General features: G+C 43.8%; 3 protein-coding genes across 4 annotated transcripts in view; all 3 read right to left on the bottom strand.

The window, feature by feature from the left end:
- ror1 (receptor tyrosine kinase-like orphan receptor 1) overlaps positions 1-3797 on the bottom strand; it is a 50209-nt gene extending 46412 nt beyond the window's left edge. The window contains exon 1 of the mRNA XM_037249070.1: positions 3459-3797. Coding sequence (XP_037104965.1) covers positions 3459-3558 — 100 coding nt within the window. The 5' untranslated portion in view covers positions 3559-3797. The remainder of the gene's footprint in view (positions 1-3458) is intronic.
- A 1549-nt stretch (positions 3798-5346) lies between these two features.
- pgm1 (phosphoglucomutase 1) lies at positions 5347-10370 on the bottom strand. The gene is made up of 11 exons (XM_037249071.1): positions 10022-10370; positions 8780-8942; positions 8468-8611; positions 8271-8396; positions 7973-8163; positions 7463-7617; positions 7268-7383; positions 6556-6691; positions 6187-6370; positions 5920-6054; positions 5347-5740 (listed from the first exon to the last, which is right to left on the bottom strand). Exons 1-11 carry the CDS (start codon positions 10262-10264, stop codon positions 5651-5653), a joined length of 1683 nt encoding a protein of 560 aa, XP_037104966.1. The 5' UTR covers positions 10265-10370; the 3' UTR covers positions 5347-5650.
- Positions 10371-11262: 892 nt separating this feature from the next.
- efcab7 (EF-hand calcium binding domain 7) lies at positions 11263-15863 on the bottom strand. 2 transcript variants are annotated; one of them, XM_037250271.1, is made up of 13 exons: positions 15542-15863; positions 15115-15326; positions 14889-14975; positions 14620-14815; positions 13928-14016; positions 13259-13400; positions 13024-13133; positions 12721-12884; positions 12425-12558; positions 12137-12285; positions 11794-12003; positions 11444-11551; positions 11263-11376 (listed from the first exon to the last, which is right to left on the bottom strand). In XM_037250271.1, the coding sequence occupies exons 1-13, from the start codon at positions 15669-15671 to the stop codon at positions 11296-11298; spliced, it is 1812 nt and encodes a 603-aa protein (XP_037106166.1). In that variant the 5' UTR covers positions 15672-15863; the 3' UTR covers positions 11263-11295. The 2 variants fall into 2 exon arrangements, with proteins under 2 accessions (XP_037106166.1, XP_037106168.1); XM_037250273.1 differs by having other exon boundaries at positions 13259-13397.
- Between the last annotated feature and the right edge of the window lie 5999 nt (positions 15864-21862).

Below are 21862 nucleotides of genomic sequence, written 5' to 3'. Positions count from 1 at the left end.
AGGAATAGCAAGGAAGTTGCATAGGCTGAATTTGCTGCTTCAGAGTATTTCAAAAGTCCTCCCGCAGGTAGACTACAAAATTCGACGTGCGACTGATCTGGACAAAGCCAAAGGGACAAGACATTGTAATGTGCATCGCAGATTTTGGCGTCCTTTGAGCTTTTCCACTTCCTTCCATAACGTTACAACGGTTGCCATCACAAAACACTACTGCATTGCAAAAGTCAAGTGCTCAAATCTGGAAAGACTCTCCATACAAGAAAGACGCTGTTCTTTTCTTGAACTTGTGTCTTCACAATGACACTTCAAACTTTTAGCATATGCTGCAGACCATTAAAAATTGACTGGGGACGGCAAACAGCCCAAGGCTGTAGGTCGGACACCGGCACTATCGGGATTATATCGTGAACATTCATAGGTAAACATGCTAAGATGACTACATCTCGCATATGAAGTAGGACCAAGAGGCAAGGGAAGGGGTCCGTTTGGGGCTTCATATCCAAGCAATGAGAAGAAGACAAATATTTACCATGGAAAGCTGCCAAGCCATTTTCATAGAAATATTTTGTGAAAGATGCCTATTAAAAGTGGAGCGCTGTGTTGTTCAAAGGCATAATTGAGTGTGGAGGGAACGCAGGCTCCCAGTTTGCACTTGGCCTTTGCTTAATGCAATACAAACAATGTTGAAAAGACAAGTCGAGGGGATTTAAAAAGTTGGGTTTTGGCCCAGCCCCTATTAAATAAACCCTAGCCGGATGTACACTCATTAAAGGCAGAAACACAGGAAGCAATGACAAACGCTAACAAAGGTGTAATTTGATAAAAGTGAAATGAAGCCTGGCCTCAAGGAGCTTTTTAAGGCAGGCAGGACTATTCCCTGCAGACCTCCATGCCAAGCGCACACTGGTAATTGATATGCTGCACATACCTGGATGTGTGGTCTACTCCATTCGACTCATTAAAGTGCCACTTTGTCATTCGGATACTTTGTGCAAACAGCTTGCAGTCAAGGCTCATTCCATTATATACAGTAAGGACTCAACAAGAGTTGGATGCCATCTGTGTTTTCCATGCAAAAACAAAAGAGGAGTCATTCACACTCATAGTCACAGCGATGGACAATTTCAAGTCTTTAATTAAGCCACTATGGATGTGTTTGAAATGTCGGAGGAAGCCCGCAAAGGAAGGAATTAGCCTGAAATCCGAACCAGGGGTGAGGCACAGAAGCCGGCCAGCCGGACTCGCCATCAAATACGCTACTTTTTTGACAGAGCACATTTGCACCAAGTCACAAAAAGCAATGATGGGATGGCAAAACGGGAGTGCTTCGTGTGCTACTTGTAATTAAGGATACAGTGGTTGCCATAGCGATGATAAACTATTCACAAGATTTTCAAGATGTTATATAAAGGTCAAACAGTAAACTTAAAGCTTTGGCCTGAGCCTTGAAGCTTTTTTTCCCTCCTCTTCTAACAGACTGACCTCCTAAGTCGAGAGTAAATTGCAGGAAAAGGTTCACACGCTTGGCTACAGTTTATAGCGGTAGAAAAACTTTATCAAACGTCTCTAGTAAAGATCAGAGGCAAGTGTGTTTATCCCATGATAGAAGGTCTGCTTTGCCAAAACACAGTGACCACTCAAAAATAAACTTGCTCCACACAATCCAATTTAAGGGAGTCGGAGCAATTTTCTGCTTATACAGTATTACCCAAAGTCAAGTCTTAGTATTCACATAAAGCTCAGGCTTGGCATAGCGTAAGAAGAAGAAGAAGAAAACCCCAAATGTGCCCCCTGCAAGATTCTTCCGGCAACCAGGCATATTGTCAGGACATTCCAGCCAATCATTTAGTGGAAAAGACATGTAACCTTAACTATCATCACACATCATAAGAAAAGTCCATAATAAGTGAATTCCACATCACACAAGGGAGACAGAAACATTAAACACAGGCTATGTGATACATTCGGAAAGAAATGTTCTGCATACTTTTTAAGAGAGTCAAAGCAAACATTAGCTTTCAATATCCTCCAAAAAGTTCACCGTAGCCACATTGACATTTAGCGAGCGACAAGAGATATAGTCTGTACACTTTTGCTGCAAAGCAAAAACATTTACATGGCTGAAACCTTTACACGTATTAGAGAATGTTAAGTCACGAAGAATTGGGTTGTTTTTGTTGTGATCGATCCGCAAGGTCAACTTTGAGGTCAAAATGTAAAGTTACTCAAATATGCACTGATCTACAGATTTGGATTTCTTCTTGCATTCCCTTTCTCACAATAGCTCTTTAGTAAAGACGGACCCAATAATTCTTATGATATGAGGCTTCAAAGGAAAGTGGGCACGCCCCTTTGAAATAAAAGTCGCTGCAAAGTCACATTTGAGATTTAGCCGTCACTATCGACAAGCACAACAGGTTTCATTCAAATCATGTAATGAGCCAAAACGTCAGACGACGCAGAGCAGGACAAGCCCCGATACATTAGTGACCCCCCCCCCCCCCCCCCCCCCCCCCAGATGTGAAGTGCATTTAGTGTCAACATTGCGCTCGGTTGCAGACTGTAGCGTGACAGCTGGGCCCAACATGATCTATAGGCTTCCTGACTGTTATGAAATAGCTAAATGCAATTGTAAACACATTTCACATGGGGGCCTTTTACCTGCCCCACATCAGGAACACATACACAATTTATGTAGTGGTAAAACATTGTCGTCAATTTATTTTTATAGGCTTGTCGCAGATTGTTACTTTGCAGCTTAAGGGCACATCTTGATTGATGGAAGGAGAGGGAAAGACACATTTCTAGACAATATTTGTGCACCTTTTTCAAAATCTCCTCTTCCAAGCTGCAACAATAAGATTCCAGATAAGGTGATGACCCTCCCCTCCCCCCCCCCATCAAATGGACTGGACCATTTTTCACTCAATGAAAATGTGCCACATTCCCATTTTGAGTCATGTACTGTTGTGTTTCCCCAAATCTTCATTTGACTTTATCCACTCTATCTGGCTCGAGGCTTATCTTGAAATGACTGAGGAATGGCACAATAGCCCTCCAGCTGACCGGTTAAAAGGCTCCCATTGTGGTCATGAGGAGTCAAGTCCTTCCCCGTGTGGATGCTGCTCACTGACAATGGGCCCCATCAACTAAGTAGCAAAGATCATTTACATGAGAGGAGAGCCCGCTTTGTTTGCAGCGGCCAACTGTTTCAATTACACGTATGGGATTATCACGGCCAGGGAAAACCAATAGAGGAGGCAAACAAAGACATGCAGAGTGGAAGACTGAATGTTGGCATCGAAATGACCTTCTCAACTTCTGCAAGAAACTCTCCGCATCACAGTAAAAAAAATCTGAAGTGACGCTTTGATTTTTGACAGATGTGCGAACCCACGCGTTGAGAAATCCAGAGCATATGTAGAGGGCAAAGTGGTTGAAAAAGTTTGGAGACTCACCGGACGCGCCGAGGTCCAGGAAGCCAAGGAGCAGCACGACCATCCAGCCTGGATGACAGCCGCCGCCGCCGCCGCTCGCCGCGCTCCGACTTGGGTACATTCCTTCGACTCTGCCTTTGCACCTTGGCCAGCTGCAAACATCCACCAGTCACAAGTTGGAGATCGAGAAGAGCAGAAATGTTCAAGTTAACTTCCTCAGCGTGCAACCTCCAAGTGACTGACTGGGTGAGCGTCTGCGACAGAGTTGCGCCTCAGCGGTCGGTCTTGCTGTCTCCTGGCGAAGCTCTGCTCTGCTCTGCTCTGCTCTGCTCACTTTGTCCCCTTTGCAGTCTGCCCAATTGATCGCGATCCTGCCCACTAACCTCACGCTCATTGCGCACAAGGCTGCAGACGCTGTGGTTGCGTCCAAGACACGTGCTGCCACCTAGTGCCCGTCAATGGAAGCGTCACAGATCACTTTGCATTGCAAAGAATACAGTGCGTCTCAAATGTGAGTGAATGAATGAATGAATGCATGAATTTTAAGGGGAGCCCTCTACATTTTTGTTGGCCTGGCCGAGGCTATGAGCCGAAACTGTTGCTGGTCCTTGTCAAGTCCAAGAGGAGGCCTAGAGCAGTCTACTTAGTGTATCTAATTAAAATCGAACTTCACTTCCTTCCTTCCTTCCTTCCTTCCTTCCTTCCATCCATCCATCCATCAAGTTTCAGAATCATCCCTGGGGAGATGTTGTTAACCAGAGTGTGGAGATGATTCAGCCCAAGCTTCCTGCTGATTTGAGATAGTGCAGGGTGTGCCTAAATTCAAATCAAAGTTTCATTTCTTTTTCCATTGTAATAAGTCAGCATTGAGAATCTTTCCCACACCATTTCTAACTATAATTTACAACACACTTCCTCCTGGTAACCGGTCCGGTACCACGCATAAAAAGATTGGGCACCATCGCTGTCATGTACCATCCAAATAAAGGGCCACAATATACGAAGCGGGAAACTTGACACTTTTCGTATTCTGGAATCTAATTTCAAAGTTCCGAGAATGACGTCTTTGTCTCGCCTCATTTTTCTGGTGGACTGAATGGGTCCTTCTGTAAACATGGCACCATGCCAGTTCTCCAGAAGGCCATTTGGTCCTTTAATAGCACCAGACCAGAGCGTCTTAATGTAATCCTTTCTGTGATTGCATGATGTAATGACAGCCAATTGAAATACAGGCTGTGGGCCATTAGCAGCATTAGCACAGGAGAAACACATTTACTATTACGTACACGTCCAGGCAGTCTCCGTGCCCTCCCTGCTAGTGACGAGGACATCAATGTCCAAAGACGCTTTTTACAAATCCCAGGAAATGCTTCCTACATATTGCAGTTCCACATCAAACAAGACACCCTGATTGACTAATCCCTGCTCAAGAAAATTGAACGCGACACGCTTTGGTGGGGGATTAGTGAACGGATGGTCGCGGGCACGCCGCATTGACATGGATGACATAAATTGTTGCAAAGTATAGCGTTTGTGATTAAGGCCAATTTTGCCTGTCATGTTCAGAGAGCTTTCCTGCTGCACCTGAGTTTTAACCCGCCGCACTCCTATTAACTAAATTGCAGGCAATTTTCTTGCAGATATGGCAGTTGTGCCAGTTGACACCAATTTGGGTCACAAACGCTGCTCCGTCTTTTGCCACTGGAAACGTTTATCGGGCTTATACTGTGGAAAAAACGTTTGGATTGGATTTTTCCCTTCTTTCTCGTCCAAAAGAAAGTCGCGACAGACTTACTCCAAACTTTTGTTTTCTCTCAGTACCTTGGAGCTTTGTGCAGGTGTCTCGAACAAGATGGAAAATCATTTGCAACTCCAAATCGAATGCATTCAGAACAGGAGCACGATTATGAATGACCATAAATGTTACTTTATTTTCAATAGATTTTTAGTGCATGGTTTCTTTGGGGGTTTGTTATTCTGACTGGTCTGGAAGAAGACAGGAAGGCACCAGATGAGAGACAAGGACGAATGAAAGAACTTTCTGCTTTGTTGTTTGACACAAAAACTGGACCAAACAGTCGATCGTGTATTAGACGTTAATTTTCTTACGGGCACGACACTTTTCACTATTGAAATGTGGCCAACGACGACATAAGATCCTGAAGACTAAACGTTTATCATTGCAGAGGGTGAGAAGCAGCATGGCAGAGGAATCATGTGATCACAGTGGGGCCAGTGCGTCCAGTCTTCTCATGAAGCTGTGAAAGCTTCAAGGCGATGTCTACCAAGGGCGCCAACATCACCTACACACACACAGCCACACCACGCACACACACACACATGGTGAATATGTGACCTTTCTTTTAGCTTACAAGAAAAGAGCAAACTGCACATGACCGAGTCAACCACATGATTTTTGCTATCAGTCTGGACAAAGAACACTTTGGGTGGATAACACTTTTGTCTTGTTCAAAGTTCTGACCTGAGGGTCCTGGTAAATCTTCTGAGGGTCCTTCTCATAGCTATCAATGTAAAGCCGGACGGTTGCCCCCGCACTGCCAGTGCCGCTGAGACGGAAAATAATACGAGAACCGTCGGCAAAGATAATCCTCAAGCCCTGAGGGAACAGCAAAATGAACAAATGATAAGTCATAGTAGCAATGGAAATGTATTTACTGTCTGTCATCTTTGGGTGACAAGAGAAACATTTGACAACAACCATTGATGATGTTCTTTTCAGATTGCTGACCTGGTTTTTGGAAACACTTCCATCCACAGGATCCGTGTAGGCAAAGTTGTCTGCGATTGCCACCTGGTATGTTTTATCCCCCGATGAGAAATTCTTCCCCACAAAGGAAGGATTGAACATGGCTGTTTCCAGTTCCTTGATCATTTTGTTGGCAGCGTCCGAGTCCACCTCCTCGTAGTCATACCTGAAAAAAAGAGCGCGTCTGGAAGTGAATCCGTAGTTCGATTTCAAACTGGAAATATTGGTCATCGCAGTACGAGACGAGAAGGATCACTTCAATATCAATGATCATAATTAAAAGCTATATCAATTTTTTTTTATTAGGGAATTGAAACAAACAAGCAACTTGCATGGTTATTTTCTTTTTACCTGGTGAAGAAGTTTCTGCCAAACTTTTGCCAATGGTCCTTCATGATGTCTTCCACGCTCTGTTTGCGACTGGCTAAGATGGACAACCACGCGAGTACTGCCCACAAGCCGTCCTTCTCCCGAATATGATCGGAGCCTGATTGGTCACAGTGAAAGTCAAAGTCAAAGTCAAAGTCAGCTTTATTGTCAATCCCTTCATACGTCAAGACACACAAAGAAACCGAAATTCCGTTTCCTCCATCCCACGGTGACGAGACATACAAGTAGGCGACACAAAACAAAAACAAGAAGGCACAAACCATAAATAATAAATAAAATAAAATGAGCGATGAATAAAAGCAGACCAATAACCCATTGAATATGAGGGGCAAAACCGAGCCAGTGAGCATACAGCAAGAACAGGACGCCACGCTGAAAGGGGGAGCGAGTTCAGGATCCTAACAGCCTGGAGTACGAAGCTGTTGGAAAGTCTGGTGGTGCGGGAGCGCAGGCTCCTGTACCGCCTCCCAGAGGGCAGAAGTTCAAACAAAGGGTGAGCGGGGTGACTCACATCACTCACAATCTTGGTCGCCTTGCGGGTGAGATGGGAGGTGTAAATGTCCTTCAAGGAGGGGAGAGAAGCACCAATAGTCTTACTAGCCGTTTTCACTATGCGCTGTCGGTCGGGGCTTTCATTTTCGGGCTCCTTTCAAGTGTCCTGGCTTTTACTTACCGGTGCCAAAACTCTCCTCTCCACACAGTGACAGTTTCCCAGCATCCATCAAGTTCCCAAAGAACTTCCAGCCCGTTGGAGTCTCATAGAGTTGCATTTTCAGTGCTTTAGCCACGCTAGAATCGATGTGACACACAAAAACATATGTTATTGACGGCAGCTCATAAGTTGTTTTAAGAGTTTTATCATTTGTACTTGTCGAGGGCTCCACTTGTGGGCATACTGCGAGCCAGTCCCTTCACGCCAGTCTTTTGGAAGTACGGAATGCTGTTAATGTTGGCGGCAATAACAGCCACCGAGTCTGACGGGTTCACGAAAAATCCATGCTTGCCGAGCACCATGTTACGGTCCTGAGAAGGAACGCAAAGGTCAGTTGATGTGTTTTGTTTTGGATGTTCGAAGATATCAATCAATCAATCAATCAATCAAAGAATCAATCAATCAATGTGTGTCACTTAGACTATAGAGTCCAATCCAAATGTCAAAGCCAGTTTTGTTTTGTTTTTAGCATGGAGGAAAATCCCCCATGTATTTTAGTTACTGACTAACAAGAAAACAAGGTTTCGAGGAAATTAGGTTTAAAGCTGACATCATAGCTCCGTGTCCAGTTGAACATCTTAATTGCATCATTGTGGTCCAGTCCGGTGCTGTGCTCGAGGCTCTTTGCTTCAGCTATAAAGTCAGTGAGAAATGACGTTTCCTTACACCGTCACCATCGAAGGCGGCTCCAAAGTCATACTCTCCTCCTTTCATGGCGTTCACCAGGTCTGCGGCGTACGTCAAGTTTGGGTCAGGGTGATGGCCGCCAAAGTCCTCCTTGGGCACACAGTTGACTGCAGAGTTGGCTGGAGAACCCAGCTCCTCACACACGATCTTCTTCACATAAGGACCAACCACTGAAAAAAGGCACAATTAAAATGTTGACGTCTGCAACTTCAATCTAAACAAGACCACGAGATGAAAAATGGATGAGCTCCGCCCGATAAAAGAGTCGTCGTTGTACCTCCGTGCATTGCGTCCAGGCGGACATTAATGCGATTGGCTCCGGAGAGAAGCTCCTTCAGTGCAGCAAAGTCAAAAATACCCCTCAGCATATCTGCGTAGGCCTCAACAGAGTCCACCATCTCCACTGGCACAAAGGTGGATGGGATTCATGCAAATGTTGTCAAGTAGAAAGAATACGTAAGGGGGGAAAAGTACCTGTGAAAGGCTTGGAAGTCGCTACATCAAAGGTCTGCTTGCCAATCTTTGACAGATCCACTTTGAGATCAGGGCAGATATGATACTCCTGTAGGCTTTTGCTGATCTCAAAGATTTGGTTTGTAATGCCCTCTGGAGCAGGACCTGCAGACAGTGGAAAAGAAAGAAAGAAAGAAAGAAAGAAAGAATTGGCTAAGCGTTGGCACGACCAACTCTGGAGCACCATCATTGCAAACAACAATAGCACATTTTCAGGAGAGGCTGGGTGCGTGACGTGTACAGAGGCCACAGTTATGCAAGTTCTTCATTCACCTCCACTGGAGATGTTGTACTTGATACCAAAGTCTCCATTGGGGCCCCCCGGGTTATGGCTGGCTGTGAGGATGATCCCGCCCACTGCCTTCAGCTTGCGGATCACACAGGACACGGCTGGGGTGGACATGATGCCATCCTGACCAATCACCAGGTGTCCAATCTGCAACAGGCACAAATACAAAAATAAAGATTGGATTATTCTTCAAAACTGGGGGTTTGTTTCATCTACTAAATGGTTATATTTGGCTTCTTTTTTGAACATTTTTTACAAATCCAATATGTTATCAAATAATGATAATGTTTTCATTCAAAATGATTACTTTTTCCAAAGTTGCTCAGATATTATGTGAACTATCTGAAATATTCATTTACCAATGTAAATATTGTTGTAATAGTGTACAATTATAAAAATGTGTTATTACAGGACTACGGAATCTCTATTTGAGTGATGCAATTTTCCAACTGTCATTTCTTAACAAGCCACAATTGTCACACAGGAGTTGAGTGCCATCATCTTCATGCAACTTTGGCCATTTGTAATCACAGATGACTTCACTTTACTATTGATGCATTCATTTCCTTTTACAGCTTGCTCTGCAATGGAAAATAATAACCTGACTATAAGTTGGACAATTCTGTTTTAGCAAATGTAAAAGATGGGCTTATCTCATTGTGGGGGGAAAAAAGCCTTAGCTAACAAATTCTGACAAACGGTGTATTCACATTTATTTTGCTGCAATAAATTGAGGTCTTATTTGACTTCGGGCCTGGAGACGGAGAAACGTGTCAAGCGGCACGTCTCCCCTGCCACGCCCCCTACTGACTAACAAGTGTACGAGCATTTGCATTGTGGCCAAGAAGCATGCACCTACCTACCTTACTTACTGTCCCTCCCGTGTGATTGCACAAGCCATGCAGGTTGCATTCCACTGTCATTATAATTGTAATTATAGCAATAATTTACCCACGCAGGCAATTCAGTGTCGCGTGTGATTGCACAAGCCGTGCATGCAGGTTGCATTCCGTTGTCATTAGAATGATAGAAATCATTTAACCACGCAAGCAATTCGCTGTGAATTGCTTGCGTGGTTAAATGTGAGCCGAGTGGGAAAAGTTCGGATATTAACATATGATTAAAATGACATTCAACTTGACCGTTAGCTTGCAGATTGCTAGCTAACGCTAGCTGGTCCAAAAAGGGGGGCGTGGTCGGTCCTTTTAATTCTCCTACTGACTCACTCCGTTTGCGGCTGCGATCTGAACGATGAGCTGAATGGCATCTTTCATGAAGAACCTGCCGTCGCCCCCCACCACCAGAGTAGCAGCCTGGCGCTCAGCTGGCTCGATGACAGAGATAATGCTCTGGATGAAGTTCTCCGCATAGTGCTGGTTCTGCTGGAACACAGTCACCCTCTTCCGCAGGCCGCTTGTTCCGGGTTTCTGGTCCGTATAGGGCTTGGTCTTCACAGTTACTCTCACCATTTTGACAAGGCAACCTGGGAGGGAGAAGACTTTCAATGGTCGCTCCTGTGTGATCCTCTATCGAGGGCAATGGAAGCGAGCGGGCGAGCGCCTGCAGTGGCTGGCGGAGCGGGGGGCGGTCGGGGGCAGTCGGGGTCAGGTCCACGCCCCCCCCCCCCCCCCCCCCCCCCCCCCCCCCCCCCCCCTCGGTTTAAAGGGCAAGCTCTGAAGTTACTCTGCCTTGACTTTCGAGTTGGAATGCTGGCTGAAATTTAGATTTGCTTTTACATTCACGCAGTTTACGTACAACCGCTTAGTTAAATAAATAAATTAATTAAAAAACTCATCAGTTACTGAACTATAAGAAAAAAAACGGACTAAATGATGTTGAATAGTGTCATCGAGAAAATAAAAGATTTGTATATGTGCATTCGTGCACTGTGAGTGGGTGAAACGTTGAAAAATAGTCCTGAGGCCATTCCCATTTGCCTGTTGCATCACTGTGTGTTTATTCACCATACAAAGTACAAGATCAGTCTTACTTCACTGGTTCTTCTATATCAAACAATTGTTTGATATAGAAGAACCAGTGAAGTAATTGAAAAAGAAAAAACAAGATGAACCTAGTACAACTAAGATCAGTCTTGTTTCAGGTCTGCAGAATGTCATCAACAAATGAAATAATCCTCCTCCTAAGTCCAAAAGCTACTCAATAAAAAGACTGATGAGAGTACTTAGAGCAAGAGCTAATATTGAGCAACAGCTCCAAGCCTGTTGGAAAAGGAAAAGCAGACAGTGGCATAAAATACATCTCATATGCCAAATGACATTTAGCGAGCTGGCTCTACTGTTTCAGCAGATAAAGTCAAAGGGCAAAGAACGGTCTGCCAGATATAAATAGAAGGTCAAAACTCAGCTGAAAAGGCCAAGGGCAAGTCAAGTGCAGTCCAGAGTGGCATGCATTTCATTGTCCACACAGTCTCCCCAAAGGAATGGTATTAATGGTATGAAACAAATGATTGGGTGTCACAAACAGCAAAGTGTATGCAGCTTTATTTCGAGATCAGTAAAGACTCCACGCAGTTGTAGGTCCAGTCCTGTTTTTCATTGAGAGGCAGGACATGCTGACACACCTAGTGGACAGCAAATAGATTCACATTCAAACCTATCAATAAGTTGAGCATGTTTTCACCATCTTACCATCTTAGTTCTGGCCGCTACCTCTATGGCAAACACATTCAGGCCTCGACTGCTGCAGCAGTTGCTGTTGTGCTTGTTGTTCACGCTAACCGTCACTTTCTGGTTGGACTGGAAGGACCAAAAAATTGCAGTCACCCTGACAACTGATTATGTCTGCCATGCCAAAAAACAACCATGCATAAATAATGCATACAGAACAGTAAGTATCAGGTGATATTGCCAGTTGCAAACACCATCACTGAATGATTCAAATAAAAACGTTCATCAAATCTTGAAAAACCAAAAGTCAGTATAATAATGCTATGATGCAGAAAGCTCTCAGTGTCGGTCTCAATATTGAGAAAATGTACCTTGTTGACTATGAGGGAGGATACCCGGTGTTCTCCTCTATAGGTGTAGATGAGCACATGATCTTGCCCTTTGAGCGGCTTGGCCGCTCCCTCTGAAGTGATGGACTTTTGCAAGGCTTGGTTTAGAATGCTCAGACCAGAGTCCAGTCTGAGAGGCTGAAGTGACGGCTGTGTGCTCTCACAGTCGATATCTATCTGGAATGGGCAAGCCTGTTGACGTAGGAGTTCATGTGAGGGAGAATTTCGTCATTTAAATTTCGTTGTACATGTGACAATGACAAATAAAGATCTATCTATCTATCTAATTCTGCAAAGCATATCTTTTGTTTAACTGAGCGAGAACCTCGACTAGCTCCAGCATCCGGTTGTAGCCCATGGTCTCGACGAGGGTCCACAGGTCATCGCTGTCTCCGCCTTTTTCTGTTGCCTCCATCAGAGTCAGCTCCATGAAGCCCTGTTTTGTCAGCTGATTCTTTCTCATGTCAAAATTCTCTGTGGAAGCAAGAACAAGTTGTCTCCTAACAAATATCATTCTGCGTGAAAATGATCGCTTTGCCCCTGGATATGAATCAAAAACCATTCTTTTTTTAAAAAAAACAGGATGAACGAGTGCATTTAACTGGCGTTGTACCTCTGCAGATGGCCCAAGTCCCCATCTTGCACTCCTCTCCACTGATCATCAGCTCCAAGAAATTATATTCCTCAAGACTGAGCAGACCATTCCCATCCAGGTCTATCATGTCAAAGATCTCCGATAGTGCCTCCCTGTGGAACCCGAACATCTATTACTGCACTATTGCTGTTGTATCTTTGCAATGGCGTCATTCCACAAAAAAAGCAAAGACTCCCGCTTGATGGAAGCAACCGGTCGGTGTGAATCGGAATACTTGTGGTTTAGAATCTTCTCAAACGAGCAAAGGCACTCACCGAAAATCTCTGCTGAGGTCAAATTCTCCACTGACTGTCTTGTAGACAAGTTCGATGGATTTATTAGCAACAGTCTTTCTGTTCCTTTTCTTTAATTTGCAGCCACTGGAGAAAGGCAGTAGGTAGTACAGCCCAGCTTTCAGTTCACCTCTCCAAATGTACTTCTGTGGGACATTTGCCAGATACCACAAACTCTTTGGGTCTTTGCTGAGATGCGGATGATCCAAGACACGCTCGAGAAATTGGGTCTCCTTCGAGAATTGCGTCTTAGGATTGCCCTGGAAGAGCTGGACCAAAACTCACCTCTTTGTCCTTCGTATGAGTGAAACACACGAGCGTGGAATCCTCTTCTATATCGTCAGCTAACATCACAAACAGAGCTGTGTCCACATTCATCCAGGGGCAAGGCTTGTCTTCAAAACAAAGCAAGAAACAGAAGCTTCAATTCATCACTTCTAAGATGTGTGACAAAACGTGGTATATTACGGATACTACTGAATGCTGTTATGTACGTATAACAAAAGAACAGTCCTCCTACCAGCTCTTTGGTCGAGGCTCATCGGCCGGATGCTTAGTGTCACGTTGGAAGTCTGGGGCAGATGCAGCTTGTACTGCAGTGAGCTGATGGTTCCACCCTCATCCAGAAAAAAACATCCCCTCATGAAAGTAGGATGCCACTGCTGGAAGAACACATTGATTATGTCGTTGACAAAGAAGCTTCAACGAGGTCAGTAAGGCTGGCCAACCAATAAAAGTTGTTGTCATACTCATGTTCAGCCACAGGAGGGCAGACATGTTATGCATTTCAGATCTCGGCTCACATTTCTTTTATTCACTGTCGCGGTCACGAGCAATATGCACAACAGTCTGATCATGTTGTTGTCTCTCTGAGTGATTTATATGACCACTAAAACTTTGTATTTGTGTCCATTTCAAATCACTTTTCTTCCACTGAAAGTGAAAAGAATTTGTAAATAGAACCAATGTTGACTTCCTTTAAGACTTTGCATCACATGAGAGAGCAAATTCCTAGAAATGTGGCAATTTTATATGGCAACCCTGTCATGGGACAGATGAGGCAATGGTGTCATTAGATAGTTTTCCTTTGACCCAGGGCAAAGCAGCTGAACTCAAGTCAGGAGAGTGAAAACAAACATACAGAGAGCAAGCTTTACTTACACCAAACAGCCACTGGTCCTTTACTGACCTTGCTGATGCTGGGTGTCGCCGTGACGACGTTTGACAGAGATGATCGGCGACTGCGTGCAGATGAAGAACGGGAGGATGTTCGGCTCTCTGAATACAAAGACATAACAACGATCCCGTTCTAACAAAGGAGAAAGTGTTTTTTTTTTAAAAATATATTAACTCACACGCACGCACACTCCATAATTATTGTTTTGAAAGATTAAGCCTGAATACAGACTGACAAATATAGATTGGAACGAACAAGCCAAACTGTTTTCAAGCTGAAAGAACAACACATTCAACATGTGCAAGCATTCTGTCAGCTCCTTATTAAAATGTAACAGGGACAAATCAATATGTGGGAGAGCCAGAATAATGCCATAATCCTGACTACTGTGTGGGAACTCATTTGTTTTTTCAGTAGCGGTCGGTCCGGGTCCTCCTCTTGACCACCTTCGAATCCCTCATCGTCTCCCCAGTGAATAGTAACGGGGATCCTCGGAATCAATAACACGAACATAGACTGACCACTTAGAGCAATCCCATCCATCAGCCCACAGTAGGATTGTCTTCATCTTACTTTAGCGGGATCTCGGGCTCTGTTTCTATCGCGCGCTGTACAATGCCGAACGGGGATGCATCCAAAACACAAAGACAAGGTCATCCATTTGGAGCCCTTGACACAAGCATATTCCAAATCAATTCTTCTACCTTTCCGAAGCGTGACGTCTGGATCTGACCAGGTTGTTTCTGGAGGCTGGCTTTGTGTCGCTGACGTCAGGGAGGGCTTTGGAGGGCTGTCTGGATGGCTGCCAAAGTTTTGTCTCTTCAGTTTTGCATCGGACTGGAGCTTCATCAAAGAGGCCGTCTGACATTTCTCTGCGGTGGACACGAGCTGTTGACAAAACTGACAGCAACAGTAAGATGTCTGTAGCGGTTATCAAAGATGCACAAAGAAAAGCAATTGTAGATGACCTTACCTCTGCATAGTTCAACTTGCCATCCTTGTTGATGTCACTTAGTGAGAAAATGGCTTGAACCTCTTCAGGTGTCATTTTATCTCCCCCCTGTAAGGTTTTACATCTTTTAAATCTTAAAATGCCAAAACACCATCATTTAAATATTCTGACCTGTTTTATTTCATGCACTTTGTCTGAATGTTAAGTTGAAAATTCTCTGTGCAATGCAAAATATGCAGTAACTCACGGTTGTAAGGAGGTTTTCCACTTTGCTGTGTGTCAGGTAGCCATCGCCGTTTGTATCCAACTTTTGGAAAATTCCCATCAGCTCATTATTCTCCGTTTTCCACTCCTTTTTCAGTATTGTACAGAAATCGTCAAAGTTCACGTGCGTTGTTCCCGTCTTCCAGTATTCATCAAGAGTGGCTTGGGAGGGATTTCTACCGGCTAACTGGAGAACTAGGGGGGAAAAAAAGGATTTTTGTGATGCAAACCTTCCCAACATGGGTAGACACTGACAAGTAACTAACTGGCTTTCTTCCCCCCCGATTGGAATAAGGGATATGCAGAAAGGAGGCAACTCGTCCTTGTTTTAAGTTAATGCTACATCACTGAAAGGGGGGCTTGTAAAACAACAAAAACCAGGCTTTTGCAAATAGTTAGAAAACGCTTACCTCGACATAATTCCCTTTTCGATGAGATATTTGTCAGACTAGATCTGAAGACACTTAGGTAGGCGGCTCTGCACTGCATGTAGAAAGTCTGCTCCTCGTCAGGAGCATCCGATGAGTCCAAGTAAGCCATCTTCAGATAGCTATCGAATGCCTAATGTTTGTCCTCTCTGTCCGAGAACAACACATTCAAACTACGTGGTTTTGACATTTATTTATTCATTGGACAAAAAGGTGACCCTTAAAAGGTGAATTGAGCTATGTGGCTACAAAATAACCGCGTTGCTAGAGTCTGCCTGCCCGTTGCTAGTCAACAATGATGAGATTGGTGTTCACTTCTAAACCACACGGAAGAAACAAATGCAAATATCCGGAACTACATTGCAAATGCTTGGTTGCCCCCTTTTGCAATATTACTACAAATATAACGAATCCCCACTTAAACACGTTATATTTCCCGTGCCATGTAGTTTGTTGTAACCTGAAAGCGTAATCATGTTTCATTTTCCCCCTCGGGCTCCACGCCTGCAGCTGTAGATGGCGCTGATGCGCCAATGGTTGAAGCCGGAGAGCACCATCTTACATTGCCACCGTTCATGTCAACGTATCTAGTCATTGTTGATGATAAGGACAAAATGATGCAGGAAAGCACTCAGATATGTCATTTAAAATGATCACATTTTTATGATATTCTGTTTTTTGACACAGGATGAGACTTGGATTTGTTTTTTTTCTTTCTTTTTTGTGTTTCTTACTGTCTTCATTCAAAATTCATTGTTTTTAAAATCAGCATAATTTATATTTAACAGGCCTCAAAAAGTTGTACCACAAACAGGGTTGAAAAAGTACTCAAAGTGTGAAATGCAGCTTAAAAGTGAGTTAATCAATAAAATCCAGTATGCGTAAGTTAGTGTACTATTTTTATGTTAACTGATGATGAAGCCAGTGTGGTGATTGAAAGGATTTATAGAGAGCTGCATTTTACGAGTTGCCATATTTCAATTGCCACGCTTCGCCTGATGTACAGTACATGATGACATATCAGAATTTAATGACAGGAGACAAGAAATGGCAGGGATTCATCCCTTGCCAAATTATGAATGATTTACATAGCACTAAAAATAGTTGTGTTAGAAGCACTTAACACAAGAACCATTTCCTTAGCAAAGGCAGACATTTGGTGTCTGGCCCATCCATCAAGATAAGCATTAGTTTTTAATTTCATAATGAAGTCAAGAATACATTTCATGAGCTACGTTTACAGCAGATTCATACTGTGCCATTTTTTGCCATCCTTCGAAGCACAGCAGGGTGTTATTTTAGGCCAATTTAAATGCAGAAGGTCACTAGTAATGGGCAGAACTGTAAAATGGATCATTGCATTTGTTCGATTGTGTGCAATTGACTGTTTGTTCATCACGTTTTGAAGTCATTCATCCAAACCTGTCTGCTATTAGTACTAGGGCTGCTAAAGATTGTGTCTGGCAAATTGAAATGATTTAAAGCCTGAAAAACAACTCAGTTCATGCAATTTGATTTACTTCCTGTGGCGGCTCATAACCTCAAGTTTGCTGGCAAACTTTGACACAAACACAGACTATAGTTCGTTTTACTTTTAGTTTTACCTGCTTAGTTTAGTATTAGCTATTTGAAAAGTAAAATCTTTTTTATCTGTTGATTTTACAGTACAATCATTTGAAAATAAATATCTGCTGTTACAAAACAGTAGAAGTCCTGGCTATTCATTCGTGGGGGAAAAGTGCAATTCATTTGTTCACTAATTGCTTGACTGCACTAATAATTACAGAATAGCAGAGGTAGCTTTCAGTTTCAAAGTAAAGGCAGAGCTGAGACTTGAACCTGGAGTCCCTGAGCTGTGAGCCGGCTGCGCTAACCACTAGGCGCTGCTCCCGTCAGTGACCAAGGTCTTTGAAGCAGCTCAGTTGAAACATTTTGTTCCCTGTGCTGGGTTTCAGGATCAGCATGAAGACAAATGGAGTCAGTCACAAGGCTATTAGATCTCCCAAGGATTTTCCCTTCGCTACTACTTGTCTATTTGATTTGCTCCTCGCCGCATATTCTCTGGCATTTAGCATTACTAACATCAATGGACGCTTGTTTGAGTCAGACAATCGCGTTTTCTACGACCTTTGGAGAAAAACAACATTTTTCTATGGTTACACCAACACGTCAGCGAGTAGATTTCCCGGGGAAAGGATTAATTGGATTATTTTAGGCACATATCATGCCTGCGGCAAAGCAATTCTTGTGATCCAATCTTACAATAGTGAATGGTGGAAAGTGAATAGGGCTGATTGTCAGATGGCAAGCTTGTTTTCCGACAAGGTTGTTAGAAATTATCTTCATTGGTTCCAGAAGGAGAGCTGAACATACATGACGCATTGTGAATCCACACCCCAGGAATGTCACATTTTTTGTCACATGCTGAATGTGTGAAATGTATCTGTTTTGCATGAACCTCCTTAAAACAACAGACGTCACAATGTCAAAGCGGAACTGGGCCTCACTGTTTTCAAGCAGACATCTGAAGCAAACAAACTCTCATTCAAAGTTCTGGCCTCTGGATCCTGCTAAAGCTTTCATAGAGCAAAAAATGTTGCTCGTCTAAAACGGATCTGTGGGCTCAACGAGAGAAAATAGCCCAGGTTTACCATGAGGCGAAATTAGCCGACTCTCCGGTGTATTGACGGAAGAAAGCTTGTGTGACGACTCGTCACATTGAATTAAAGCAAGACCAATGTGACTTTGCAGGAAATTGTGAAGGGAAAGATCCGCTTTGAATCTCCGAATCAACTGCATTCAAAAATGACACTCTCCCTCACCCTGCAGCTCCATCAGGCTCGTTGAATTATTAACGCGTGGACACGATGTATGGCCTTTTTGTTCCCTCTCAACAAATGACATTCATTGGAAGGAAACGGTGGCACAATATTGAATCTTCAGGAAAATTGTAGCATTCTTCTTTTGTGAAGGATAGTCACCCTTTTTGGTTTGTGTTGAACTTGAGCGGGCCTAATGAGAATCCTGTTACTGGAAAAGATTCCAGTTTGAAAGAGAACAACTACATGTCAGGCTAGATTTTCACGACAGCCCAGTAAATGCATGAAAATATTCATCCCTCTTTGGACAAATCCAAAGCGATGCGCTGTTCAAAGTGCTTCTTTGATGTTAACACAAGTCTCAGCAAGCATTGTGGTGGAAAAAGTCACTTTGAGCTTTGAGCAGGCATAAATCCTTGGGGTATTGTTCCTGCATTACAAATACCCGGCCAGCATGCCTGCCTGTATCTGCTGATGACTACAAAATGGAAAAAGCACAGCCCTAATAATTCTGAGGCCAGTTCCACAGCAGCTATTGATTATTTGTGTGTGCTGTGAGATTTGGAAAATTCAATTAAAGGAGTTGTGCAAAGGATTCATAAATTCAGCGCCTTCTGTCCGTACGGAGACATGGTTATGTTCTAAATCAATGCAACACTTCACAATATATTTTCCTTGGCACCAAAAATAAATAACATTTAAACGCTTCTGCTCGCTACAGAAACAAATGAAATGTTCTCGGAGCGTTCACTTACAATTAAACACTAAATAAGAGCAGGGTGCTAATGTACGTTATTGACATTTTTCCTGGTAAAGCAAAAAAGACCCTGTAAAATATGAAATTTGAGTATGACGAAATGGGTGCAAAGCAGACAGCTCAGCAGTGTAAAAATTGATCAGACTGTAGATGGGGCCGCGGAAGGAAAGATTTGTATGATAGCAGTAATGGGCTGTATTAAAAAGAAGACTCCTTAAAGCCCATCGCTTTTTGCCACGGCGCGGGCCGCCAGCCCGGCGCAACCCGGCTGGGCCCGGCACAGCCCAGCCCAGCGAGCGGGCGGGCGCATCAATCCTCGGAGGCCTCATGGACACATGCCACCTGTCCAGCGGGAGTTTTATGCTTTCTGATTGAACACGGAGCTGTAATTAAAGAGGGAGTTGTATATCGGGCTCTTTTGCTCCAATATACAACCAACTTCGATCGCCGCTCTGGATTGCATAGTGTGCAATCTTTGAAGGCGCCATTTCTGATAGAGTGAAAGGCCATTTGTCAAGCCAAGGTGCAAAATATACCCATTGGCCACAACATTAGGCACATGGTCATATTATGCAAATCTGCCTAGGTCTATTTGGATTCTGATTGCGGTGCTTCTCAAACTTTTTTACATGAAGTGCCACCAAAATAAATACACCGTCATGACCGACACTAGCGTTGCGTGCCAGTGTTGATCAAAATCAGGCAGTTTTAGTTTGCATTTGTAAATGATCATCAATGTAAGTCACTCATAAAGCATGTGAAAATATATGAACAGAAATAAGTGCGATACAGAGTCCATTTAAATGTATTGAACATGCACATTACATGCCGACCTTTACAGTCTGTTCCAAGTGTTTGTTAAAGAAGGCTTCTTACAAAAGTCAATCATGGACTCATGTGGGCTTTATACTTGGCAAACATCCCATCTTGACAGTTAGTCTGGAATATGAGCGGGGTTAGCATCATGTTTTCTTCTCCCGTATTCCCCAGCTTTTTGTTTTGCGAGTCATCCCGGCCGCTGACAGCTCACGGAATTGCTCTTCAACTCCCGCTCAGGTAAAACCGGAGACGGATGTCCAATACGCTCTGTCAGTCCAGGATGCCGCCCGCCGTTGGTTGGTTTGCCCAAGCTGCGCTTGCAACGTATAGCGAGCGGCCGATCGGCCGTCATGTTTGCCGCGTCTATCTTCTGCCAGGAAACGGACACATTTGGATCGCACGCAAGAACCCCAATCCAGCAACTTTTGTGCAAATAATGTTCTTGCCATCAAGCCCACACCTTGGAAAAGTAAAAGTGTGTGCGCCGTTGGGGGAGTTCAGTGGTCCTACGACACGGTAGTCTCTTTATTTGGCGGTGCCTGGGAAGGCCGAGGCCTCTCGCTGCACGAGTCGACCCGAGCGACAGCTGCCGCTCACAGCAACATTTCCTATTTCTGCCTAAGGTGGATCGTGTAACTCTCACTTTATCGCCCTTAGAGGCCACGTGAAGGACAAAGCCAGCACAAGCGTAAACAGAACTAATGTTTTCATTGGGAGTGTGTCGTACAGATTGCAGACAGACTTGCAAAGTGCCGGGCCCGATTCGGGTGAACGGCGGCGACCCGACTTCCTGATGGACGCTTCCTTGAACTCCTCCTGTCAGTGTAAAGTTGCATTTGGAAGGATACGGGAAGTAGTCCATGTAGCGGCTTCTAATCCGAAATGATTTGCAATGCAGCATCCTGAGTAGTGCTTGACCTTAATTGTTACTGTGGTAACAAATATTTACTTTTGATACTTAATCGAGGACTAAATGTTGAATGTGACAGTCACAAGATGATTTGCTGCTTGCGCAAAGTCTTCAAAAGATTCACTGTTGCGATTCCCATTCTATTACTTTTTCTGTTCTTATATAAAGTTGGAAGCAAAGCTGTGTTTTATTGGTTTAAGTCATCAATCACAGGAGATATTAAAAGTCATTCAAAAACATTTATCAGGCAATCGGGTTACGAGTCCTTTCCGTATGACACATGCCAATTCAATAAATGAATACAAATAGAATGTTGTCTGGAAAATGTAGGGTTATTGCATTTTTTTATTTATACGGCTTGGAAGGGTTTCCTGCTTACAAACGTTTGTAGTATCAATAACGCAACTGCCTTCTCAGACTGTCGTGAGTGTGTGTGTGTGTGTGTGTGTGAGGGGGCAGCAGCTGACACGGGGTGAAGAGGCGCGGACATCCAGCTAGGATGGCTCACCATTCATTCTCAGGTGTGACAAGACGCATTGCTCGTGGGTGGCAACATGACTTGATCTCATGTCACTGGGGAAGTGCAAGATGACAGTTGTGTTGGCATGTCAGCGCAATGTGGCAACAAAAATGATGTGACCCAAATGATTGCCAATTTTGGCCTTCCTCTCAGGCGGTTGCAAAAATGTTGATGATATTAGCTGCCTCAACAAAAAAAGGCTTAAAAATGTTCATCACGAATGTCAATCAATGGGCACCAAATGGCATTTTTCTATAGTCGCGGTAAATGTTTCCAACATTTGCCCATCGAAAAGCAGCCATGACTTTTCCAAATATTTCGGGGGGCTCATTAGCTGAGGAAAGAATGCGGGAAGCAGTCAATGTGTCTCTTTCATTGCATGCCAAGCATATAGTGTCAATTTTCAAAACAAGCATGTACACCAGTTATTAAATGGATCCAATTTTGTCAAAGCAAGGAAAAACAACAAGTCAGAAGT

The sequence above is a fragment of the Syngnathus acus genome, chromosome 4 (genome assembly GCF_901709675.1).
Source record: "Syngnathus acus chromosome 4, fSynAcu1.2, whole genome shotgun sequence".
NCBI lineage: Eukaryota > Metazoa > Chordata > Actinopteri > Syngnathiformes > Syngnathidae > Syngnathus > Syngnathus acus.
The sequence above is the reverse complement of the archived record's forward strand: the minus strand, read 5'-3'. Positions and strand labels throughout refer to the sequence as shown.